Consider the following 23,168-nt stretch of genomic DNA (forward strand, 5'->3'; position numbering starts at 1 on the left):
TTTTGCAGATGAGGAAGCAGTTTCATTAGAGACTTTCTATTAGAGTCCGTCCCACAGTTCCTAGATGGTCAGGTTCTGGTCTTCTGCCTCTGAGTGTGTAGTACCACTCTGTGAGATATAAGCTCATACTTATATTGTGCTTAAAATGATTTGTCACTGGTTACAATTGCTGTGGTGATTTCTGGAGAAACATCACCACCTCCTCTATTTTCAGTCAGCCATCGCTCCCAGCCCCAACAGCCTTCCCAGCCCCAGCGGACTCTGCTTCAACATGTGGCTCAGTCACAGACTGCGACGCAGACTTCGGTGGTAGTCAAGTCCATCCCAGCGTCTTCCCCTGGAGCAATCACCCACATCATGCAGCAGGTTGTGCCTCTTCCTTTTCTTCTTATAGTCAGTAACTACGTTATTTGCCAAATAAGGTTCAATTTTATCTTCTATTTGAAAAAGAAGGTGTACCTGAATTGTAGAGTGTATGTGTAACTCATCCATCTGTGAGGAATGAATAGAGACTGAATTGGGGGTCTGAACACCAGGAAATAATTAGAAAGCGGTATGTTTCTCTTTTTCTTTTCTTTTTTAAAAAAAAAAAAACATTGTAGAAGCAGAATTTCAAAAGAGTTGGGTTGTGTGGGTGAATGTCATCAGAATTGGTCACTGTTTGTGGCATTCATTCTTACTGTTAATACAGATTTACTAATAGAGTAATAAGATTTTCAAAATGAAACCTTATGTGGCTTGTTTAGTTGTTTGCTGCTGAGTTTGTTTTTGTCTTTATACTTCATAATAAATCATTATTATTATTGTGAGAGCATTATGAACAAGAAGGGAGATAAATACTTTACTCCTTTAATTATATGTGACCAATAAAAGAAAACTCGAGAGAAGGAAATAGACTAATATCAGATAGAGATGCTTGCTATTAAGGTAATGAAGAAGAAGAAAGCCTCGCACTCCATGCTCTGAGCTGTGAGTACATTCATTTGATTCAGAAGACTAGGTGCATCGTCCCTCTTACTTGCCACTCATGTAACATTCAAACCCATGGTGACAGTTTGCCACACAGCTGCATCCTTGGTAGTCTAAATTTCTTTCACTCTGCTGCCAGCAGTCAAATCTGACTGTCTTAAGACCTAGCTGGAAGACAGTGGAGAGGTGTTAAATCAAAACTGTGTATCAGGGCGGTAGGAAACATGGGCAGTTCCAGTTTTCAAGGTAGAGTAGTGGTGTAATGTATGACAGGGTAACGGGGGTTAAGAATAAGGTGCATTTTGTTGTGTCCCAAAGGAAAGCCATCTGTCTAAAGATTTCACTGGGTGACAGATCCTAGTCTGTCCTTTACTGGTAGGTCCTGACATTGATATTTCTCAAGACAGGCAGAGTGAGACAGGCTGGCTCTTTCCCAGCGTCACTTAGAATGATTTCTCCTCCCAGTGCTAGTTATCTCAGCTGAGCACAGGCAGTCATTCTTCTTTCCCACAAAGAGGACTGACTTATCCCCTGGCTCACTCCCTTCTAGGAACCAGGTCTTTGGGAAGCTGTGGCCTGGTGAACCTGAGACTCATACACCTTGGTGACACAGCCTCTCCTCAGGGAGGCCTGTTGTGAGCATTGGGGTGGGCACGTCTCCAGACAATATATGTGGCTTTGGGCACTGAGGGTATGCATGTGGCCAAAGTTCTTGGTTCTGCTCTGGTTTCCTTACTTCTTAGTTGTTGCCTTCTGTCTTTAGACAGGTGAGCGAGCGTCCCTTAAGCACAGGCTTGAGAGTGTTCCTGAGCTGGAGAGCCTTTCTGTTCTTTATGAGCTGGGAGGTCACCGTGCTCCTCTCTAATCTATAGGTTCTGGGTTCCCTACAATGATGAGTGGACTGGTTTTTGAAGTATTTACTGTCTGAGAGTTAAAATTACGAGTTTTGATTAAAACTTTTGATTAGAGCCTTGAGGCTCTGTGATCTTTTTAGACTCCTCAAAATAAATATATGTATCTCACATATTTTTCAGTTCAAGGAAGATGTGACACTATAGGTGTTTTTTTGTTATTTCCTTCTTACTCTGTGTCTCTCTTACCTAGGCATTAAGCAGTCACACTGCTTTTACGAAACACAGTGAGGAACTTGGAACTGAGGAGGGTGAGGTTGAAGAGATGGACACATTGGATCCTCAGACAGGTCTGTTTTACCGCTCTGCCCTGACACAATCGCAGTCAACCAAACAGCAGAAACTTAGCCAGCCCCAGCTGGAACAGACTCAGCTGCAAGTGAAAACTCTGCAGTGCTTCCAGAGCAAACAGAAGCAGACCATCCACCTGCAGGCAGACCAACTGCAGCACAGACTCACACAGATGCCCCAGCTCTCTATCAGGCACCAGAAACTGAATCCTCTCCAGCAGGAACAAGCACAGCCCAAGCCAGATGCACAGCACACACAGCATACTGTGGTGGCCAAAGACAGGCAGCTTCCTACCTTAATGGCACAGCCCCCGCAAACTGTAGTACAGGTGCTTGCCGTGAAAACCACACAGCAGCTTCCTAAACTGCAGCAAGCTCCGAACCAACCAAAAATCTACGTGCAACCCCAAACTCCTCAGAGCCAGATGGCGCTCCCCTCTTCATCAGAGAAACAGCCTACAAGCCAGGTAACAGAATTTTGATAGCATGCAAAGTTAACGCCTGTGTTCTCGGATTGGGGGGGTAGGCGAGGTTTTTTGAGGTTGTCACCATAGCTGTAACATGCCAGCAGTGCTTTGTGTAGGCAAGAGGAACCCAGAAGCCTGATTGCACTGGTGTTGGTATCAGGAGAGAGGGGCACTGCTGACATAGGGAAGCACAGCTCTCAGCCCGCCCTCTAGGTGGTTTCTAAAGGAATCACTTTCAGCAGTGACGAGCAGTGCATGAACATGACAGTCCCATACCTCTGTGCTTACGAACCTTTACTTCTGTGGCAGTGATGCTGAGTAAGTGCAGTCTTTTAAGGAACATCATTGACCATCTCTCTCCCTTTCTAGTATACATCTTTAGGTGGCGATTTTACCCTCTACACTTACCATCTAGATAACAGGAAATAGATGGGTGATCATAAGAAATTTTGCTAACAAAAATTTACTATTCTGGATTGATTATGTGTGTGTATGTTTATTACAATTCATACAGAATATGTTTGTACAGTTGTACCTTGAAGCAAAAGATTGAAAAAAATCCAACTTACTTTAATTTAAAAAGATTATATGAAATCATTTGAGCGGGATGTTAAGTCTCAAAGGAAAACTAGGCTGCTGGGAATTCTTTTTTGCTTTTGTTTTTTTGTTTTTGTTTTTGTTTTTCCTTTACTGCCTCATAGCTTGGCTGGCTGAACAAAGGTTCTTTCAACCCCTCCTCTTTCCCTAGGTTCCTTAAAAGAAAACAGAACCTTCCCATCCACCCTCTTACTAAAACATGGAGCTTCAAATGTCTTCCTAGTATACCGCACGAATGTTTCTTTTACCATATTTTCTGGAGTGTTTGATTAGTTTTTCCTCAAAGAGATGTAGCTATAATACACACAACCCCAATTTGTTTTCAGGTGGAGCAGCCAATTATAACCCAAGGATCCTCTGTTACAAAGATAACATTTGAGGGGCGCCAGCCTCCCACAGTTACAAAGATAACTGGTGGCAGTTCTGTTCCTAAGCTGACGTCACCAGTTACAAGCATATCTCCCATTCAGGCCTCTGAGAAGACAGCAGTGTCAGACATTTTGCAGATGTCTTTGATGGAAGCTCAGATTGATACAAATGTAGAACATATGGTAGTGGATCCCCCAAAGAAGGCTCTAGCCACCAATGTGCTCACTGGTGAGGCAGGAGCTCTCCCCTCCACCCATGTGGTGGTGGCAGGGATGACGAAATGTAGAGAGTCCTGTTCAAGTCCATCTGCTGTTGGCCCTCCCCTAACGACCAGAAAAATCGAAGCAGCAGGAGTGCCTACGACAGGCCAGTTCATGCGTATTCAGAATGTAGGCCAAAAGAAAGCTGAAGAGAGCCCAACAGAAATTATCATCCAGGTAAGAACTGCAAGGAAATGAGACATCTCGGGTAGATGGGAGGCTGTGGGCTTGATCCATTTTGGGATGTGACAGGACTAGTCACTTCAAGGAAGTAACAAAGGACAGAGATTTAAAAACTATTATAATGTATGAGTTTATATTTAGTTTTTGTTGTTAGTGGTCTTTTTATTTTGAAAATAATCATAGAAACTTGGTGGATGTAGTCAGACAGCATAGTGTATGACCATAATGGCCATGCCTGTGTGTGTCAGCTTTGTTTGATGTCCGTACCATGCTTGCAGTGTGTTGACTAGTGAGTTTACTCAAAAGATCAGTGGTTTCCTAGGCTTATGCTTTGGACTCTTCAGTCTGACAAACTGGAATATAACTGCTTGCCCTTCTGTTTAGCTGGATTTCAGGGACACTTTATAAACAGTTCTTGTTCCTCATCTGAATCTGTGGTTCCTGGAACAGTGAGACTTCTGTTGACTAGAATGTCTGCAGAAACACATTTTTATGTGTGTTTCTAAACTACTTGTACATTTAAGCTGTCATTAACTGTAAACTCTGCTTCTTGTGTCAGTTAGGATTTGAGCATCTTGTTAAGGAGATGTCATCACACAGGGGACAACAGTTCGTCGGCAGCCCACCTTCTTGATCTTTAACTTCTTTGTTCTAAAAGTCACCAGTCATTCTGTGTTACAGATTGAGATTGAAGACTAAAACTGAGTACAGACCAGCCCTTACAAGTTGTGTTTTATTTCTACCTCTTGATGCAAGGTGTTAAGATTTTTTTTTTCCCCTGATAGTAGCCATTTTATTTTCCCAAACTGGTACACAGTTTGGAAAATATCAGAGCAGCCCATTTTTAGTTCATTAAGGATTCCTACTTATAGACTGGTAGATGATCTAGAATTGACATAGAGCCACTGTTTTATGCTTCAAAGGTCATAGAATAAGCTTTCCATTTGCAGTGATTCCAAGCTATGAAAGAATACAAGTTGACTATTGTTAAACCAACTGAGACATAATTAAAGTCAAAGGTGATAATTAAGGTTAAAGTGGCCATTGAATTATTCAAGTATTTTGTTTCCATCTATAAAAGTGAATTTAGTGAATTATATAATTCTTAACAAAAAGCTTTGTTGTGATTCCTAGTTTTTTACCTGAAGGCTAGGGTATTTTAGATTTGCCATTCATTACTTTGGGCTAGACAGCTAATTTCACTCATCCCAGTTTCCTCATTAGTGGTGAGAATAAGAAGTACCTAATTTATCGACTCTTATGTGATGGTTAATAAAATTAAGGATTAATAAAGATAAATGACTGCTTCAATGTTTGTTCAACATATGGGACCTGCTACTGATTTTACTAAAATAGATTGTGCCAACTAGAGGTTAGATTGCTATACATGTTTGGAGTGGCTTAGTTGAAAATTATCTTTCTGTGTTACATTAGCAGGAATGAAATGTAGTTCATTCATGTCAAGGATTAGGAGCAGAGGTGTGGTATAACTGATATCCCTTCTTAAAATGTGTCTGCAGCACACATGGTAGTGCATGCCTGTGATCTCCACACTTGGGAGGGAGAGGAGGGAGAGTCTGAAGTTTAAGGTCATCTCGGCTACATAGTCTGTTCAAGGGCCAGCTTAGGATACATGAGACCCTGTCTCTGCCAATCCCCTCCCCCAAAAAAGGTTATGATGAAAAAAGAATCTGGTAGGACCATAAGTCTTAGCAAGAGGCCCTAGTATTTACCTAGTAATATTTTTAGTTGTTTAAATGGCAGACTTTTGGTCTTATATTTGAAAACCTTCACTATTGCTCTAAAGGTGATTGTGCTATGACTAAACAAATCGTTTCCTCTTTGAGCCACCAAAGGGATTTAAAATACATTGTTTGTCAGCAACCAATCATCTATCTTAAAGATGAAGAACAAAAATATAGTACAGTTGAGGCTGGGTGTGAAAGTGCATGCTTTTATTCCCAGCAGTGGCAGGTGGGTCTCTTGTGTTCAAGGCCAACCTGGTCTACAGATGGAGTACCAGACAGCCAAGGCTGTCTCAAAAAACCAAAACAAACCAAAAAGAAAAAGAAAAAATCAAAGGGAAAAAAGCCTATCTTCTGAATTTGGCCTTCTTTGTTAGAAGAGGCCTCCTAAGGGAATAGAAAGCCACAGTTAGAGTTGTGTGGGATTTGAGGTGGGATCTAGCATTAACCCTGACAGCTGTGACCTTGAGGACATCTTGTACCTCCTGTTTCCTCACGTGTTACATGGAAGCTACAGTTTCCACCCAACATTGTTACAGATGCAGTAGGATGGCTGTGAGATCTAGCACAGTGCTTGTCATGGAGGTGGTCCAGGACATGCCAGCTTTCTGTGCTTGGGGGGGGTGTGGAGGATACAGTCTCCTCTTGGCTTTTCCACTATAAACATTCTCTTGTGAATCTTCTCTTTCAGGCCATTCCCCAGTATGCTATTCCTTGTCACTCCAGCTCCAATGTGGTGGTGGAGCCCAGTGGGCTTCTAGAGTTGAACAACTTCACCAGTCAGCAGCTAGATGACGACGAGACAGCCATGGAGCAGGACATAGACAGCAGCACAGAGGACGGGACTGAGCCCAGCCCCTCTCAGAGCGCTGTAGAACGGTCCTAGTGTGCAGACGCCGGAGTGCACTTTAGAGCCTGCGTGGTTACCAAATGTCCAGGGAAACTTAAAATTTGTTATAGTAAAAAAGAAAAAAAAAAAAAAAAGGAAAGAAAAAAAAAGCACTTTGTTCATATTTAGGCTGGGGACCTAGAAGCATTTTAACAAAATTAAACTCACAGAGGAATGTACTTTAAAAAAAAATAGAAAAAGAAAAAAAAAAGCAAAGGAAACGATGCACCCCATGGAGCCCGGCACCTTGTTGGTGCTAAGCAGCGAGAAGAGACTTTCCTGTGAGTGGTCCTGGACTGCTTTCCACTGAGCAAATGCCACCAGAGAGTATGAAAAGGAAAAGAAAGGGGAATATGAAGAGTTTGTATTTTTGAAATGATGTATCTGAACAGTTTTTCAAAAATTGTGTTTGTTTTTGCAAATCCCTGGAGATGTTGATTTGGCTAGCATTTTACATTTGCTCAGTTCATGATTAGTTTATGAATACCTAGGGAAGTCCTGGCATTGCAGAGTCCTTGCTGGAGGGTAGACATCAGTCAGGTTGCTGCCTGGGCAATGTTTGGGGTGGTTTGTACATGTGCTCCTTGGTTGTATACTAATTTATTGTGGAGTTCCACACTTGCCTATTTATTTATTGTAAATGTTTTGAAGCAGGCCGAATCCCTTTTCCTACATGTCCTGGGAAGCTGGATCCCCTGGCCTTCCCACCTCCCCACCCCCTCACCCCCCTTTGAGAAGACGGATTAGAGAAGATTTGGTCAGGAAGCAGAGGAAAAGACGTTTCTAGCCCAAAGGAAATGCTCAGTCGTGTTCCTGAAAATGAGCTCTGCTCATTGGATGCTTTCTCGACACCGACATTGCACACCCGTGTTGGACTGAGACTTTGAAAACAGCTTTGACTTGCTTTGGTTTAAGTCCTTTGAAATGTATGAAAGTGTTCACTTACAGTTCTAAATGTAATGTTTGTAAGTTTTTAAGTTTTTAGGGTGCAGTTTGTTTACGTCCAGGTGTGGTCTTGTGATTGCTGTCTATCACAAGTAGAGTGAAGGGTAAGGGATGGGAGGGTAAGAATTTTGACAAGCTGTGGCAAAGGAAACTATACCTTTCATTTTTAAAAAGTGTAAATAGAAAAGTTTTTAACGGTTTTATATGAATTTCACTATAAATAAGCATTTTAAGACTGACAAATGTTGAACTGTATATACATTTATCAGCTTAACTGCCCAGTTTTTGGTGCTGAAGTACTGTAAGTAGAATTTATCAGTAGCGTCCTAATTTCTGTGTCTACACCTGGGGAGAAGAAGCTGTGATGCTGTAGTTAATCAACTTACACAAGTTCGTACACTTGTGTAACTTACACTGATAGTCTCAGCAGGAGCATCCCTGAGACACCTACCTTGCTCCTGGTGGTTGTCCCCATTTCTACTAGGTGAAAGTTACTCACCCATAGATGGAGCTCTTGGATAGCATTTTATTGTACAAATGTGTTTCAACAACCACTTTGTGACTGTTCCTAGCTAAGGGAAAATTTAACTTCTCTTGGATCATAGATATCTTTAAGAAGCTGATTATACTATGAACTCTCTCACCAAAAAAATACACATGCCAGTACACGTGTTGAGATTTTCCATACAATTTTAGGGACTTAAGAACTCCCAAGACCATCCATGTATTCCAGGTTAAGCCTTCTGTTATGGTCAATCCATTACTTACAGGTGTAAGTTTTTATCAAATAAAATATCTTTTGGATACACATGGATCAGGAAATAAGAACAAACTTGACTAAGTTATGTTCCATCTCTACTATCAGCATACCATGTCCATGTTTTGAGAATGTAGCCTCTCTGTGCTCCAGCAGCTTAAATGACAAATGAGTCTACTTTAGTCTGCATTTAAACAATCACTTGTGCATATATATTTGCACACATACATGAATTATCACGTAAGATTTATTTATTTTTTCCTTTGAATGGTTCTAATGCCAAATAGAGCAATATTTTATGAACAAATAATAGTCACTCCTCTTTTATGTGCCAGGTAAGGCTCTAGCCACCAAGGATATTACAGTGAGGACATGGGAAATCCTACCCAGATGGAGCTTACAGGCAGGGCTTCCTGCTCGTGAAGGAAGGGGAAACAACAATTCCAGGGTTCTTCTCTTTTTTTTTTAATCGGCACATATTCAGCATATGTAGTGGTTTTGTCTCTGTGTGTGGAGGACAGAGATCAACCCTGGGGTTGTTGCATAGAGGCCATCTTCCTGATTCCTGGGTTGTTGTTTTTTAAATTACATTTTTATGTATTTTATTTTTGTATATATGTGTGTATGTATTCATTATGTCTTGTATACATGTGCAGGCTGGAGGACAGCTTACAGGAGTTGGCTCTCTTACCACCTGGGTCATGGGAATTTGACTCAGGTGTCAGGCCTGGCAGCAGGAGGCTTTACCCACGGAGGCATCTTGCTGGTCCCCACCTTGTTTTTTGCAACAGGGATCTGGAGCTTGCTGACTAGTATAGACCTGCTGCCTGCATAGATTTGCTGCCTAGCAGGTCCACTTCCCCAGTGCTGGGGTTATAGGCACAAGTCATGGCCAGGCTTTTCATATGAGAGCTGGTTTCTGTGTTTGTGTGGCAAGCACTGTACTGACCTATCTCCCCAGGGCCAGCACTGAGTTTCTTAGACATTCCCCAGGTTCCCCCCAACCCTTATTTTACATGTGTGAGTGTTTGGCGTATACATTTCTGGTGCACCATACACATTCAGTGCCTACCCATGGATTCCCTGGGACTGGAGTTACAGACAATGTGAGATACCATGTGAATGCTGGGAATTGAAACCAGGCCCTGTTAGATCAGCTACCATGGCTCTAGATGACTCTTAACTACTGAGCCATCTCTCCAGGCCCTTTCTTAAGTGGATTGACAGTGACAGAGCATGTCTGGATCCATCCTTAGACATGCTTTTGCTGAAGTTGATAGCATTATTTCTTTGTTTTATGTTTAAGTCCATAAATTAAAAGTAATTGCAAGCTATCTCCGAGGAATAGAGATAATGATGCACTTCTGCAAAGCCATTAGAATTCTGTTCATGCTGGGCGTGGTGGCGCACACCTTTAGTCCAAGCACTTGGGAGGCAGAGGCAGGCGGATTTCTGAGTTCGAGGCCAGCCTGGTCTACAGATTGAGTTCCAGCACAGCCAAGACTACACAGAGAAACTCTGTCTCGGAAAAACAACAACAACAAAAAGAATTCTGTTGATCATTGAAGATTTGGTTTTGAGTTGGAGATGCAGCTCAGTTAGTAGGATGCTTGCCTGGAATGCTCAGCTCTGAGTTTGATTCTTAGGACCACAGAAAAACTAGGCCTGGTGGTGGATGCTTACAATTCCAGTTCTTGGGGGGTGGAGGCAGGAGAATGGGAAGCCACAGTCATTCCCTACCACATAATACATTTGACCTCAAATGTATTATCTCAAAAGAGATTTGGTTTAAAGTAAACTAATAAATACCTACTATTGCAGGTGTACCTTATGGTGAATTTTAAAGACTCCTTTTATTTTTTATTTATTGCTTTTGAAACACGTGTCATGTTACTATGTAGCTTTGGCTGACCTGGAAATCACTGTGTAGAAAGGCTGGCCTTGAACTCACAGATACCCAGTTTTACAGAGTACTCAGGCCATCTGTTTACACACATGATGTGTGTGGCTCAATGGTTTCTAGGATTTATCACAGACAGGGCACCCATTACCAAAATCAATTTTAGAACATTTTTATCCGTCAGTGAAAGAAAGTACCTCTGACAGCAATGTCAGCACAACCACTTCTCTAGCCCTAGGGCACCATTCGTCTTTCTGTCCCTATGGACTTACTGCTCTGGGTGCCTCATTTGAATGGAACACAGTAGATGGTCTTTGGTGATGGCTTCACTTGGTGTCATATCTCAAGACTCATCCCTGTTGGAGCAAGTATCAGTGCTTCCTTCCTTATGGCTGTTCCTACACATGGCTGCATCACTTTAAAAAATCGTCAGCTGATGGACTCGTGTCGTCTTATTTCTTAGCTTCTATGAGCCTATGTTGCTGCCAACTCGTGTGCACCAATTCTGCTTAGGTTTCAGTTCTCCTGAGTAACTACCTACCTTTGACCTTTTAAGGAACTGCCAAGATTGTTTGCCACCGAGACCAGGTGTTTTGCATTCAGTCTAGCTCTGCATGAGGGCTTCTTGCCAACACTTGCTATTGTAGCCTCCCCAGTATCTGCCTGTAGTGGTACCTCACTGTGGTTAGGACACGTTTCCCTGATAGCTAGTGATGAGCATTTTCTATGAGCATCTTGGCCATTGGTTTGTCTTTGGAGAAGTATCTCTCCAGTCCCTCTAATAGTTTTATAACTTCAGTTGGGACTGTGTGAAGTGTTAGAAGTATTACTAGCATTAGAAGAAAAGTTTTTCTTCAGTTCATCATTAAAATTTGTTTGAATTCTTCCTCTCTGGTGCAGCATTGCTTGACATTCTTAAACTGCATGGTGTCAGAGTTGAAAGCTTGCTCTTTCAATGCATTGCTTTCTATGGTCCCCACAGTAGGCTGCTTGGGTGGAGGGCAGCAAGAAACAGAGTAAGTGCAGAGGAAACAGGGCTGTGTTCAAACCCTTGGCTCTTCTGGTTATTGTGTATGTGAACTTGAGTCAGTCACATTCTCTCTCCACTTCCACAACAGAAAGTCTAACCTCAGGACTCTTAAAGGCTGGGCCAAAGTAACGTAAAAATGCCAGGCAAGGGATTAGGTGTTGCGTGTGTTTTGAGTAGTCATGCCATTCCATTAGACAACAAGGAGTTAAAGGTAAGAGGGCTCCCATTGAATGCAAATGGAATTGCCCTGGGACTGGCCTTTGGGAGGGCAGAGGAACTTGTCCATGTAACATTCAGCAGCCTTAGGCAGCTTCCCACAGAGGTCCTTGATTCAGTGTTTTTTAATGGTTTGCTTGGTTTTTGGTTTGTTTTTAATGTTTTACAAATCTGTTAGAGGGGGTATATGCAGGCCCTTTCCCAGAAGGGCTAGTGAGAAGGTGGCTGCCTCTGCTTTGTTGGTTCGCAAGCTTCTGTGTTGAACTGTACATTGAAAAGAAAAGAAAGAAACAGGCACCGATTTGGACTCGTGGGAAAGCCCACTCTATCTTCTATGCTTACAAGTGCATGGATTTTCTTCAAGGCAGGCGAGCCTGGGCTTGTACCCTGATGTGCCACTTTAACTTAGGCTCCAAAAGAATGGAGAGTGGAAAGGTTGGAGTTCTTGCCCTGTATCGCCTGAATCAATCAAGAAGACTTTGCTATATACACAAGTTGCCACCTTGGAGATGTCCAGCTTGGAAATATCAGTTGAGGGTGGGGGTGCCGCAGACTTGGGGAGCTAGTAAAGGATACATGAGAATTAAAGAACTTCAGCTTAATGCAGTGAGTGGTAAGAACGATAATGGAGAAATACTGAGCACCTGTAAGTGGGGCTGCTGCAGAAACGAGCACAGCAGTGTAAAGGAAAAGTGGGGAGGGAGTTAAGCAGAGAGCAGGAGCTATCCAGGGACACCAAACCCAAAGAGGAGAAAGTGGAGGTGGGGTTGTGTTGATGCCAAAGGCTGGGGGAGGCGGGGGGAGTCATTGGGAATTTAGAAGATTCCTAAGGTACCAGAGCTGGCAGTGAACTAATTTGGTCACAATATTGTGTCGGTGTGTAAGAAAATGGCATTTCTTGGTGTCACTTTCAGTTCCTTACATCATTTTTAAAACCTTCAATGCTTCCATAAAATAGTCATTTAGATCTGACCTTTGGGGCTCTTGGCCAGAGCCACTACCACTGTTCTATCTAGATTTGTATCCCGTTTTGCTACTTCTGTGCAGTTGAAGTCTCCTGCCTCCAGCGAAGCTCATCCGGATTCCTCCTCCATTCTCTTTGTCTTGTGTCAGTCGATAGCTTTTTGTCTGATGTCTTCATCTGGCTTTGATAGTATAATTGCGCCTCATCAAGCGAGTTAGGAAGTCAGTTTTTGGAACAGTTTGAGAAGGATTAGTGTGGATTTTTTTAAAGTATTTTGTAGAATCTACCAATTGTGACATCTGGCCTTAATTTTTTTCTTTTTGAGGGGTTTGATTAGTGAGTCACTCTTTATAGCTCCCTTCAGCTTCCCTGCCCCCATCAGTTTGGGTAATTTGTGTGATTCTAGAATTTTCCCTTTGATCTGTAAGAGGTCTGTTTATGTGCAGTTGTTCCTAGTATTGTTTTGATCTTTTCAGCTTTTGCAGGATTACAGTAGTGTCTACTTTCATTCTTTAAGCTTGGCTTTTTCTGTATCACATAAAATTTGGTATTTTGTGATTTCATTGTCTGTAGGTATTTTCTATCGTCCTTTTTGATGCATTTGACCTGTTGGTTAAGAGGAGTGTACTGCTTCATTTCCTTGTTAGTGGATTTTCCAATTTTCCTGATAGTGACACTCAGGTTGTATGGCTTGGAGGGAAGTACCTTTACCCACTGAGACATTTTTTCTAAAACATTTAAATGTTTCCTTTTTTTTTTATTACTATGGGAAATATATTGGATGTTCTAAATATGTAGCAATCCACTTTGAATTCATACCAACTTCAAAAGCCTGTAAAACCCCTGTTCCTGTATAGCCTTCCCTCTTTATGTTGTCACAAAGCATATTTTTATATACCTAATAACAGATTTATAATCATTTTATACATTCATATAGATTTTTAAAGTCACGTGAATCATTGTCTTTTAAGCCTGAGGTTTCTCTGGGTGGTGGTTCTTCATTGTGGAGACTGGGTCTTACCATGTAGACCAGGCTAGCCATGAGCATCCAACCCAGGTTTTTGTTATTTTGCTGGCTAGCTGTTGAAAGCTGTAGCAATCCATTTGTCTAGTGCCCTTTTCTGTACCTCTCCTGGTTTATTTTCTTCCTTGTGTTGTGGTTACTGAAGTCTTTGTTTCTAGCTGGTGTTCAACTGGTATTTGAAAGATTTCCTTGGATTCCAGGAGCTAAACAGACAAAGTATCTTTGTAGATTTCGTCTTCTTCTGGCCCATCAGCCTTACTCAGACTTCCACAGATCCTAGGGACCAGCTCAAAGTGACAATTTCAGGTCGTCTGGGATGTGCTTTTGGATATCCGTCTCCCCAGGAAACTTCCCTGCCTTTTTCTCCTGCACTCAAATTGATCTGTGTTACACCTGAACCAGTCTTCCGCTTGACATCTGCGAGCTGTCCACCGTGTGGTAGGTCAGTCTCCTGATGGTATGGCAAAACAGGCAAGTGTGCCTGGCAACTCTGTTCTGCTGCTTCTAGAGCTAGGACCAGGGTCCCACAATGAGGACATGAGCTAGGCAGTGTCACAAAGTGCCATCATCCCTGCCTCCCCCACCCCACCCCATGGCAAAATATATACAACCTGGACTTACCTGTTTTAAGAATATAACTCAGTGGCCTTTAGTGCACTCACAGCGTTCAGCCACCACCGTCCATCACTAGAATCTTCTCTTCCCAGAAGCCGGCTGTAACTGTACCCTTTGCATAGCGGCTTCCCTCCCATTCCACCACACACACAACCCTCCCCACATCAGTTCCTGGTAAGCACTCTGAAGTCTTGAAGTTGTCATCTTTCTTTACTGAGTATTTGGCTGTTGCTGTAATTCTCACTGTTTTTCTGAACTCTTAACAAGGCTGCTTCTCACATTTTCTGTTTGGTTTCCGATGCTTCTCTTGGGGGATGGGTGCATAGGACATTTAATGATGTCACTCAACACCAAGGTATTTGGACCAGCACCTTGGAAGAGTAGAATGATCATTGGAATGGGAAAGGCTGGCAGGTTCTCATCTCAGAGAATGAGGGCAGGGCAGAATTTAACATCCGTTAAGCTTAAGATGCTTGTTGGTCATCAACTAGAGATGCAAGTGGACAGAAGGGCAGAGGTTGAATGAGTCATCTCTGGGACAGTGCAGCACACAAGCTCCGGATGAGCAGAACCAGGAAGAAGGTGGAAGGCATGGCCAGAAGGATGAGAGGTGAAACTGAACTCAAACATCTGGACATAGATAAAAGGAGCAATTCATTTCAAATTGCTTTTACATTTAGAACAACTTTTCTTTTTTTTTTTTATTAGGTAATTTCCTCAATTACATTTCCAATGCTATCCAAAAAGTCCCCAATACACTCCCCCCCAGTCCCCCACCCACCCACCCCCACCCCTTGGCCCTGGCATTCCCCTGTACTGGGGCATATAAAGTTGGCAAGTCCAATGGGCCTCTCTTTCCAGTGATGGCCTATACTAGGCCATCTTTTGATACAAATGCAGCTAGAGTCAAGAGCTCTGGGGTACTGGTTAGTTCATAATAATGTTCCACCTATGGGGTTGCAGTTCCCTTTAGCTCCTTGGGTACTTTCTCTAGCTCCTCCATTGGGGGCCCTGTGATCCATCCAATAGCTGACTGTGAGCATCCACTTCTGTGTTTGCTAGGCCCCGGCATTGTCTCACAAGAGACAGCTATATCTGGGTCCTTTCAGCAAAATCTTGCTAGTGTATGCAATGGTGTCAGCGTTTGGAAGCTGATTATGGGATGGATCCCTGGATATGGCAGTCTTTAGATGGTCCATCCTTTCTTCACAGCTCCAAACTTTATCTCTGTAACTCTTTCCATGGGTGTTTTGTTCCCAATTCCAAGAAGGGGCACAGTGTCCACACTTTGGTCTTCGTTCTTCTTGAGTTTCATGCGGTTAACAAATTGTATCTTATATCTTGGGTATCCTAAGTTTTTGGGCTAATATCCACTTATCAGTGAGTACATATTGTGTGAGTTCCTTTGTGAATATGTTACCTCACTCAGAATGATGCCCTCCAGATCCATCCATTTGCCTAGGAATTTCATAAATTCATTCCTTTTTAATAGCTGAGTAGTACTCCATTGTGTAAATGTACCACATTTTCTGTATCCATTCCTCTGTTGAGGGATGGTTTTCTTCCTCTACCTGTGGGTTCTGGGGATCAAACAGACCATCAAGCTTGGTGACCTTTGACCAGCGGCTAAGCCATCTCGCCAGCCCTAGAGGAATTTCTAAAATACAATCAAATACACATCAAATACAATGGTCCTTGGAATTGGCCCAGAGGAAGTCATTTGGTGACCTTGGGAAAATTAGTTCTGATGAAATTGGGGGCCAATTCTATATGAGAATGGAGAGTATTGGGGAATACAGACGACCCACGGGTGCTGTGAACAAAATAGGGCATGCCTGTGAGGGTAAGTGCAGTTAAAAGGTTTTAGAAAACAAATTTACAGTTTCACTATGTAGCCCAAAACACATAATCCTATAACCCTCTTGAGGTTTGGAGGTGTGTGTCATACATACATAGCTGCTTTGGAGGTGATTGCTTATTTTGAGATGAGATCTCACTCTGTTGCCCAGCCTGGTTTCGAACTCTTGGGCTCAATTGATTCTCCTGCCTCAGCCTCCCAGCCAGCTGGAACTGTACCTGGTTCTATTGTTTGGCTCAGCCTTGTTTTGATGTGAGAAATTGTTCCTGGTGGTCTCCATCGGAGGAGCATTTCTGATGTGAGAGAGAACTAATGAGCTGGTCTTGGCTGAGCAGAGAGGATCTAGCTGGTACTGGATTCTCAGAGAGGACACTGTACAGGGTTCTGCATTGGATTCAGTTTTCTGGTGACTCAAGTTCGGATCAACACATCACAGGATGTCTTCTGGGAGCAAACCCGTTGCCTCGGGGTATTCACAGCTGATACCCTAAAGGTATTTCCTTAAGCTGTCTCCATGAACTCCTTTTCTTCTAACTCCTGCATGTTAGTCCCTGACCGCAGCATCCCATCTGTGGTGAGGAGAAGGGTTGGTATCTGGGGGGAGGGGAGTCAAGAAGAAGAAGGTCCCCCTAGAGCTGAGACAGAAGATGCTGTTTCCTATGTAAGGAGAGGTGGGGGCTATGCTACAGCCAGGGCATGTAAAGGTAAAATGTGATACTGGGCTTAGTTAGATGTGTGCTAGGGACAGTGGCTTAGAGCAGTCACCTAGAAACTGTCACACTCATACTGCCCACAAAGCATTGTCAGAATCTGGAGTTAGCAACATGGTTGGAAGGGCTGCTTGTCCATCGTTCAAGCAGACTGCTTGAAGACTCTGAGGACCTTTTCCTCAGTTTTCTTCCTTACAAATGCATGCCACCACACTTGGCTTTTTCACGTGGGTGCTGGGGATCCAACAGGCTCTCAGCTGGCACAGCAAGCACTTGACGCCATCTCACCAGCTCTTAGCCCCTACTTGTTGATGGAATCCTCTTTAATCTTTTATTCCAAGTCACCTTCCAAAACACTTCCTACTCTTAGCCCTTAACCTCCTCATCCACATCTCCTTTCTGGTTGCTTTCATCTGGGACCACAACTTCCACTGTGAGAAGCAAATTCACTTTCCTGTCCTGAGGGCAGGGCCTGCATACAGGAAGCATCAACAAGTTTATTGATTGACTGTACAAACCCCTACATATCATCTTGGATTTTGGTCCTTCTTCCTAACTGATGGGCACAAGCAGATGACAGCAATAACACGGTTGTTTTTAGGGGAGGATGTTATTGTTGTGAGATGTTTTTGTTGAGATGATGTAGCATCCACTCTGGACTGGGGGACAGTGCCCATCTCTGCTGTCATTTGTTCTGTCACTTCAAAGGACAGGAAGAACATGGGTGGTGATTTTAGGATCATATTCAGAACCTCAGGGAATGAGTCATTTGGGGCTTGACGACTTTTCCGGTGACTACAGCACAAATAAGCAACAGGACGTTGTTGATGTTGTTATTGTTCATTTTAACCATGGCATAAAACCTTCAGAAAAGCATTCTCATGCCCTCTCGACCATGAGTCCATCATCTGGTATTTCTTCAGAACTGTTGTGCTGAGCACAGTTCTAATAACTTCCCAACTCAGCAATGAGAGCACCGCCTTGTGGGAGGAGGAGGAGGAGGGGGGATGAAAGGGGGGCAGGATTCAGAGCTACCCGCCCCCTCCCCCCCCCAAAAAAAAAACTGTACTATAATCAAACCTAAAAGTAGAGGCAGCTGAGCTGACCTGCCTAGGGACTGGAGGATCGATCGAGGGAGAGGTTGTGTCTGTTTTTGTTTTTGTTTTCAGACAGGGTATCATACAGTAGCTCAGGCTAGCCTCAGTATCCCTGTTTAGCTCAGGCTAGCCTCAGTATCCCTGTTTAGCTCAGGCTTGCCTCAAACTGGAGGTCTTTCTGCTTCAGCCTCACAGATGCTTATAGGCACGAGCCACAATGAGTAGCTTTTCCTATGCCAATGAGTCACGTGGTATCTTAGTTTTCTCATAGGAAAAAGGTGGAGCACACAGTGTGCTTCCTGGTTGTGGTGGTGTGATGGCAGGGCTATAGGGTGGCAGGGGTGTGAGGATGGGGTGGGGACGGGTATGAAGTGGCTAGTCATGTTGCGTCTGCAGTCAAGAAGCAGAGATGGATGCTGGTTCTGTTTGCTGCTTTTATCTGCATCTGTGTATGCTTGCATGAGGGCAGACCTGTGTTCCAGTGTATGGAGGCTGTGGTCACCCTCAGATATTGCTCTTCACAATTCAGTCCTGATTTTTTTATTTAGTAAATTCCTGTGGGTTGCACACCCATGTTCACGTGGAAAGGGACACAGGACACTCAAGAGTGCCATCCTCATCCACTTCCTTTGAGGCAGGGTCTCTCATTGGCTTGGGAACTCTCCAGTTAGGCTGGTTAAGCTGGCCACTGAGTCCCAGAGCTGCCTTCTCCCCAGTGTGGAATTCCATGTCTGCCACTAACATCCGGCCTTTTTATGCCGGTTCTGAGGATTGGACTCAGCTCCTCATACATGAAAGGCAGACACTTTACTGACTGAGCTATCTCCCCTTGCCTTTTGAAGCAAGATTTCCTAGTGGTAATTGGGGCTAAGTAGACTTGACTGGCAGGTCAGTGATCCCTGGGGGATTTACCAGTCTTTATCTCCTTAGTGTGGGGATGCCAAGAGACAGGCATGCCCTTCATTCAACCAAGTGCTATTGGGAGACGGTAAGAAGTTCCCTTGGTGCTCATGCTGCGCCATTCTGAGGCGTTCTCAAGCTTCGGGTACATATCAGTAATTCCTGGGAAGGTTTCCTGTGCGTATGCCTTCTCTCTGCTGCACTTTCCTTCTATGTTTCCTGGGGGTGGGGGGTGGGGCAAGGGGGGTCTCTTCTTAAATGAGCAACTCACACTCACTAGCTTTTCTGGCCTTGTCTGGAGCTTGTAAAGTAACTTAAGCCACTCCCACCATTCTGTCATTTCTCTGAACTTACTACATCTGACAGAAGAAGAGCACCCTTCAAAGGTGGCACTGTCTGCCATGCATTCCTCCAACCTGCTTAAAAAAAAGATATATCGCTGTTACATGTATCAGTGTTTTCCCTGCACATAGGCCCGTGTGCCATGTGCATACAGTGCCCACAGAAGCCAGAAGAGGACATCAAGTCACCAGGAACCGGAGCTAAGGATGGTTGTGAGTTGCTGTTTGGACGCTGGAAACCGAACCGAGGTCTGAAGGTGCTTGTAACCACTGAGCCATCGCTCTGCCACCAAACGGTCCCTTTTCAACTTAGCATTGATCGCCCTCTCCTCTTCCTGCTCCTCCTCCCTCTCCCTGTCAAAGCCTACCCCACTCCTTTTTCCTCTCCATCTCTGTTCAACACCATCCTCCCTTATAAACATGTCTCAGTATAATTTCCTGGACCTTTGTCCTTTAATTCTGATTAATGCAGAGCAATAGTGTACAGATTTTACCTTCTGCTGAACCAACAGTGAGTGGCACAGTGGTTTCCAAGACACTGGGCATCATGCAACAAAGAGCAGAATTCTTAACACCTATAATTGTACCAGCATAGGAGAAAGCTTCACTCCACTGTACAAGAAACAGAAGCTAGGCAAAGCCTAACAGACTCCATTAATGAAACAGAGAACTGAGTGCAGAGAGACCCAAGGGAGTAAGAATATTCAAGGACCCACAGCTCTTGATATCTGCAGACTCCTTAAAGGCTTAGCAGGACCTGTTTGTCCCTATGAGGAGGTGTCCCAAAGCTAGAAAAAGAAACACCACAAAGGGTTAGAGAAAATTGTTACTGGCCAGGACAGTGCCTGTTCCTGCTGCCAGTCACCGGGATAGCTTCATGTTTCACAAATCATGGGGCTAAAGTGCTCAGTTCTGCTGCTTTGGTCTAGCCAGTCAGATCTCAAAACATGCTTAAAAGAATCCAACTGCTTCCAAGTAACCATCCCAGCATCCCAGAGCAAAAGACTATACACACACACACACACACACACACACACACGTCTATCACATAGTAAGATGCTATTTACAACTGTTAGCATTAAATTTTAAAGATGTCAATAGTTGGAAAGATGGCTCAGTGGTTAAGGGCATGGGCTGCTCTTCCAGAAGACCCCGGTTTGATTCCCAGCATCCACAGGGCAGGTCATAATTGTCTATTTCTCCGGGTACAAGAGATCTGGTGCCCTTTAATGGATCTGTAGGCACTGCCTGCACAGATAGAACATGCAGGCACAACAGTCATACACAAAAGAAATTTTTGATGTCAATCTTGCAAGGAAGCAAGAAAACACAACCCACAATGAAAAAAAAAAAAAACCATCAAAACTGACTCTGGATTGACATGTGAAAGCTGCAGGCAACAAGACAGGAGCTGTCAGCGTAACTGCATTAGCTATGTCCAAAGTTAAGGAGAGGCATGGTCAGAATAAAAGGAAGATCCAAATTACACATCAGTGAAGACTAACATACAAGCTACGGAGGCATTTGTGTATACAAATAGCAGCAGATGAAGTGTTTCAGACTAGTAGACTTAATAGCATAACAAGAACTATCCAAAACGAGGCAAGAATATTCTTTTTTATTTAAATGAACAAAGCATTTGTTAACTAGGAGACAATAAGCAATCCAATGTGTGTGCCATTGGGTATGTTAGGTAAATAAAAGATTTGATAAATTATACCAACGTACTTAATAGATCAAGGCCAACGATAAGGAGAAAAATCTTAAAAGCACTTGAGATTTCTCTTGGCTAATGTTTTGTGAGATACTATTTCTATTTTACTTTTTGTTAGTTTGAGACAGGGTCTCCTGTTGCTCAGGCTGGCCTTGAACTTGATATAGCCAAGGATGACCTTGAATTCCTTATCCTTCTGCCTCTGCCTCCTGGCTGCTGGAATTCAGGATGCATGCACCACCACCACACCAGTCTATGGGAAGCTGGGAATGGAACCCAGGGCTTGGCTCATGCTGGGCAAGCACTCTACCAAATGAACTCCATCCCCAGCCTTCTGTTCTTTTGATTTTAACCTATCTACATTGTTATGTCTAAAGTGTGGTTTTTGTACACAGCACATGGTTGAATCTTGCTTTTCCATTCAAAATGGCAATCTCTGTTTTGATGATATATTTAAACTACCCATATTTAATGTAGTTATCGATAAGATTGGATTTAAGTCTACCCTTCTTGATTTTTTTCATTTGTCAGTCCAAGGTCCATGGCTGCTTAGGTCACAGGCTAAGAGAGAACCTGATACTATTATTCTGCTAAATGGACACAGTAAGATCTTTATACGTAGAGATCCCTGCATCTCCTGACGCTCATCAGAGAACCTTCTCCTTGCTGTAGATGGTCATTAATCCTGAGACCCTCCGCTGGTCATAAGAGACTTCAGAGTGCTCAGCGCCAAGTGGGGCATCTATGTCACACCCCTTCCTCACCAGGCTCAAGCCCCACTAAGGAAGAAGGGTACAGAAGGACACAGTGACAGAAGCAAAACTGTTTCCTGGAAATGACAAGGCCGTTGCACACATTGACCTCACAGTGGCTGTGACTGCAGGCACAAGATCTTCACAAGGGCAAGCCAGTCCAGATCCCAGCAGGAATTAGGCAGGGGCTTGTGAAGTTCCACTCCTGTATGGGGAGCTATTGGCAATTGTCTTTTTGGAAAATATCAACTGGGTGGTAGTGGTGGCACACACCTTTAATCCCAGCACTTGGGAAGCAGAGGCAGGTGGATCTGAGTTCTAGGCCAGCATGGCCTACAGACTGAGTTCTAGGACAGTCAGGGCTACACAGAGAAATCCTGTCTCAACACACACACACACACACACACACACACACACACACACACATCGTGTGAGTATTTTGCCTGCATGTATGTGTGCCTACAGTGCTCATGGAGGTCAGAAATGGTGTAGAACCCCCTGGAAATGGGGTTACAGGGGTTATGGGTAGTTGTGAACCCAGCATCCAATGGTCTACTTCCTCTAACTTGGCTCCATTTCCTTTAGTCCCAGTTGCCTCCCAGTGGCACCATCACCAAGAGGCCACCTCTTACCACATGAGCTCTGGGGAGGTATTTCAGGTTCTGACAGTAGCACTGTGCAGCCCCGGCTCTTCCTTGTTCTTCAGAAGGGCAGCTGTCTACTTCCGGAGCGCTAGCTAACCCCTTCCTGTGTTCTTAGAAAACCATCTACCCTCTTTGCCAGGTCCTTCTTCCCCTTCTGCCTCACTGTGTTCTGGCTCCTCTCTGCCCTCTATCCTATCCAGTTCTCCATTCTCAAAGTGAGATGCCCTGACCCCGGCATTGCAATACTTGCCATGAGGAACCAAGAAGAAAGAGTTGTGTGAGACCAAGACACCTCCTATTTGGATAATCTTGTTGGGTCAAATTCTGTCCCTTAGGAGGATGGAGGGATGGCTCAATGGTTAAGAGCACTTGCTGTTCTTGCACAGAGCCCAGGTTCAGCTCCCAGCACCACATTGGACATCTCACAACCACCAACTTCTTCAACACCCTCTTTTGGCCTCCTTGGGCATCATGTGCACATGTTCACCTAAAATCTTAAATAACAGAGGCAGCTGGGATAAGACATGACTGTTAATGCAGGGCTGTCTGCCCCTGTCTTGCGGCTTTCTCTCCACTCTCCTTGTTGCTAGAGGAAAGGCAGTCTGTCCACAGCATAAAGTACTGTGGGAGAGAGCAACTGGGAGAGAGAATGACAGGGGGTTGGATAGTGTGGGGATGGAATTTTCCAGGGGGGTGAGAAAGAAACCAAACCAAGCAAAGAGCATAAGTGGGTGGGAGGAGTGGGTTCTTGAAGTGTTGCATGGGCCGTGTGGTTAAATGGACTGTTTTAATGGCTTCATTTGGGAGTCCTAAGTTCATTGCCATTATGAGGTCTATGCGTGTCATCATGGTCTCAGGAGGGTTACGCCACTAGTTTCCTATGGAGTACTGAGGCCAGACAGGGCAGTGACTTGTCCCCATAGCACATAGCTAGTTCATGACAAAGCTTGTATTAAAGCCCCAGCCAAGTCTGACTTTAGCTCAAGAATTCCTAGTATTTCTGCGTAACAACTGTCCCCTG

The 23,168-nt window shown here is 43.9% G+C and overlaps 1 protein-coding gene across 15 annotated transcripts in view; it reads left to right on the forward strand.

The window, feature by feature from the left end:
- Positions 1-10,241, forward strand: part of Emsy (EMSY transcriptional repressor, BRCA2 interacting) — a 68,079-nt gene extending 57,838 nt beyond the window's left edge. For 5 of the 15 annotated variants that reach the window (XM_029479319.2, XM_021166924.3, XM_021166922.3 and 2 more), the window contains 4 exons: positions 215-366; positions 2,074-2,637; positions 3,561-4,040; positions 6,483-10,240. In XM_029479319.2, coding sequence (XP_029335179.1) covers positions 215-366; positions 2,074-2,637; positions 3,561-4,040; positions 6,483-6,677 — 1,391 coding nt within the window. In that variant the 3' untranslated portion in view covers positions 6,678-10,240. Of the gene's footprint in view, positions 1-214; positions 367-2,073; positions 2,638-3,385; positions 4,041-6,482 lie in introns of those variants that run through there. The other 10 variants (XM_021166925.3, XM_021166926.3, XM_085841503.1 and 7 more) reach the window with 5 other exon arrangements.
- The last annotated feature ends 12,927 nt before the right edge of the window (positions 10,242-23,168 follow it).

Source organism: Mus caroli, unplaced genomic scaffold (assembly GCF_978045245.1).
Source record: "Mus caroli unplaced genomic scaffold, Mus_caroli_1 scaffold_8, whole genome shotgun sequence".
In the NCBI taxonomy this organism is placed as follows: Eukaryota; Metazoa; Chordata; class Mammalia; order Rodentia; family Muridae; genus Mus; species Mus caroli.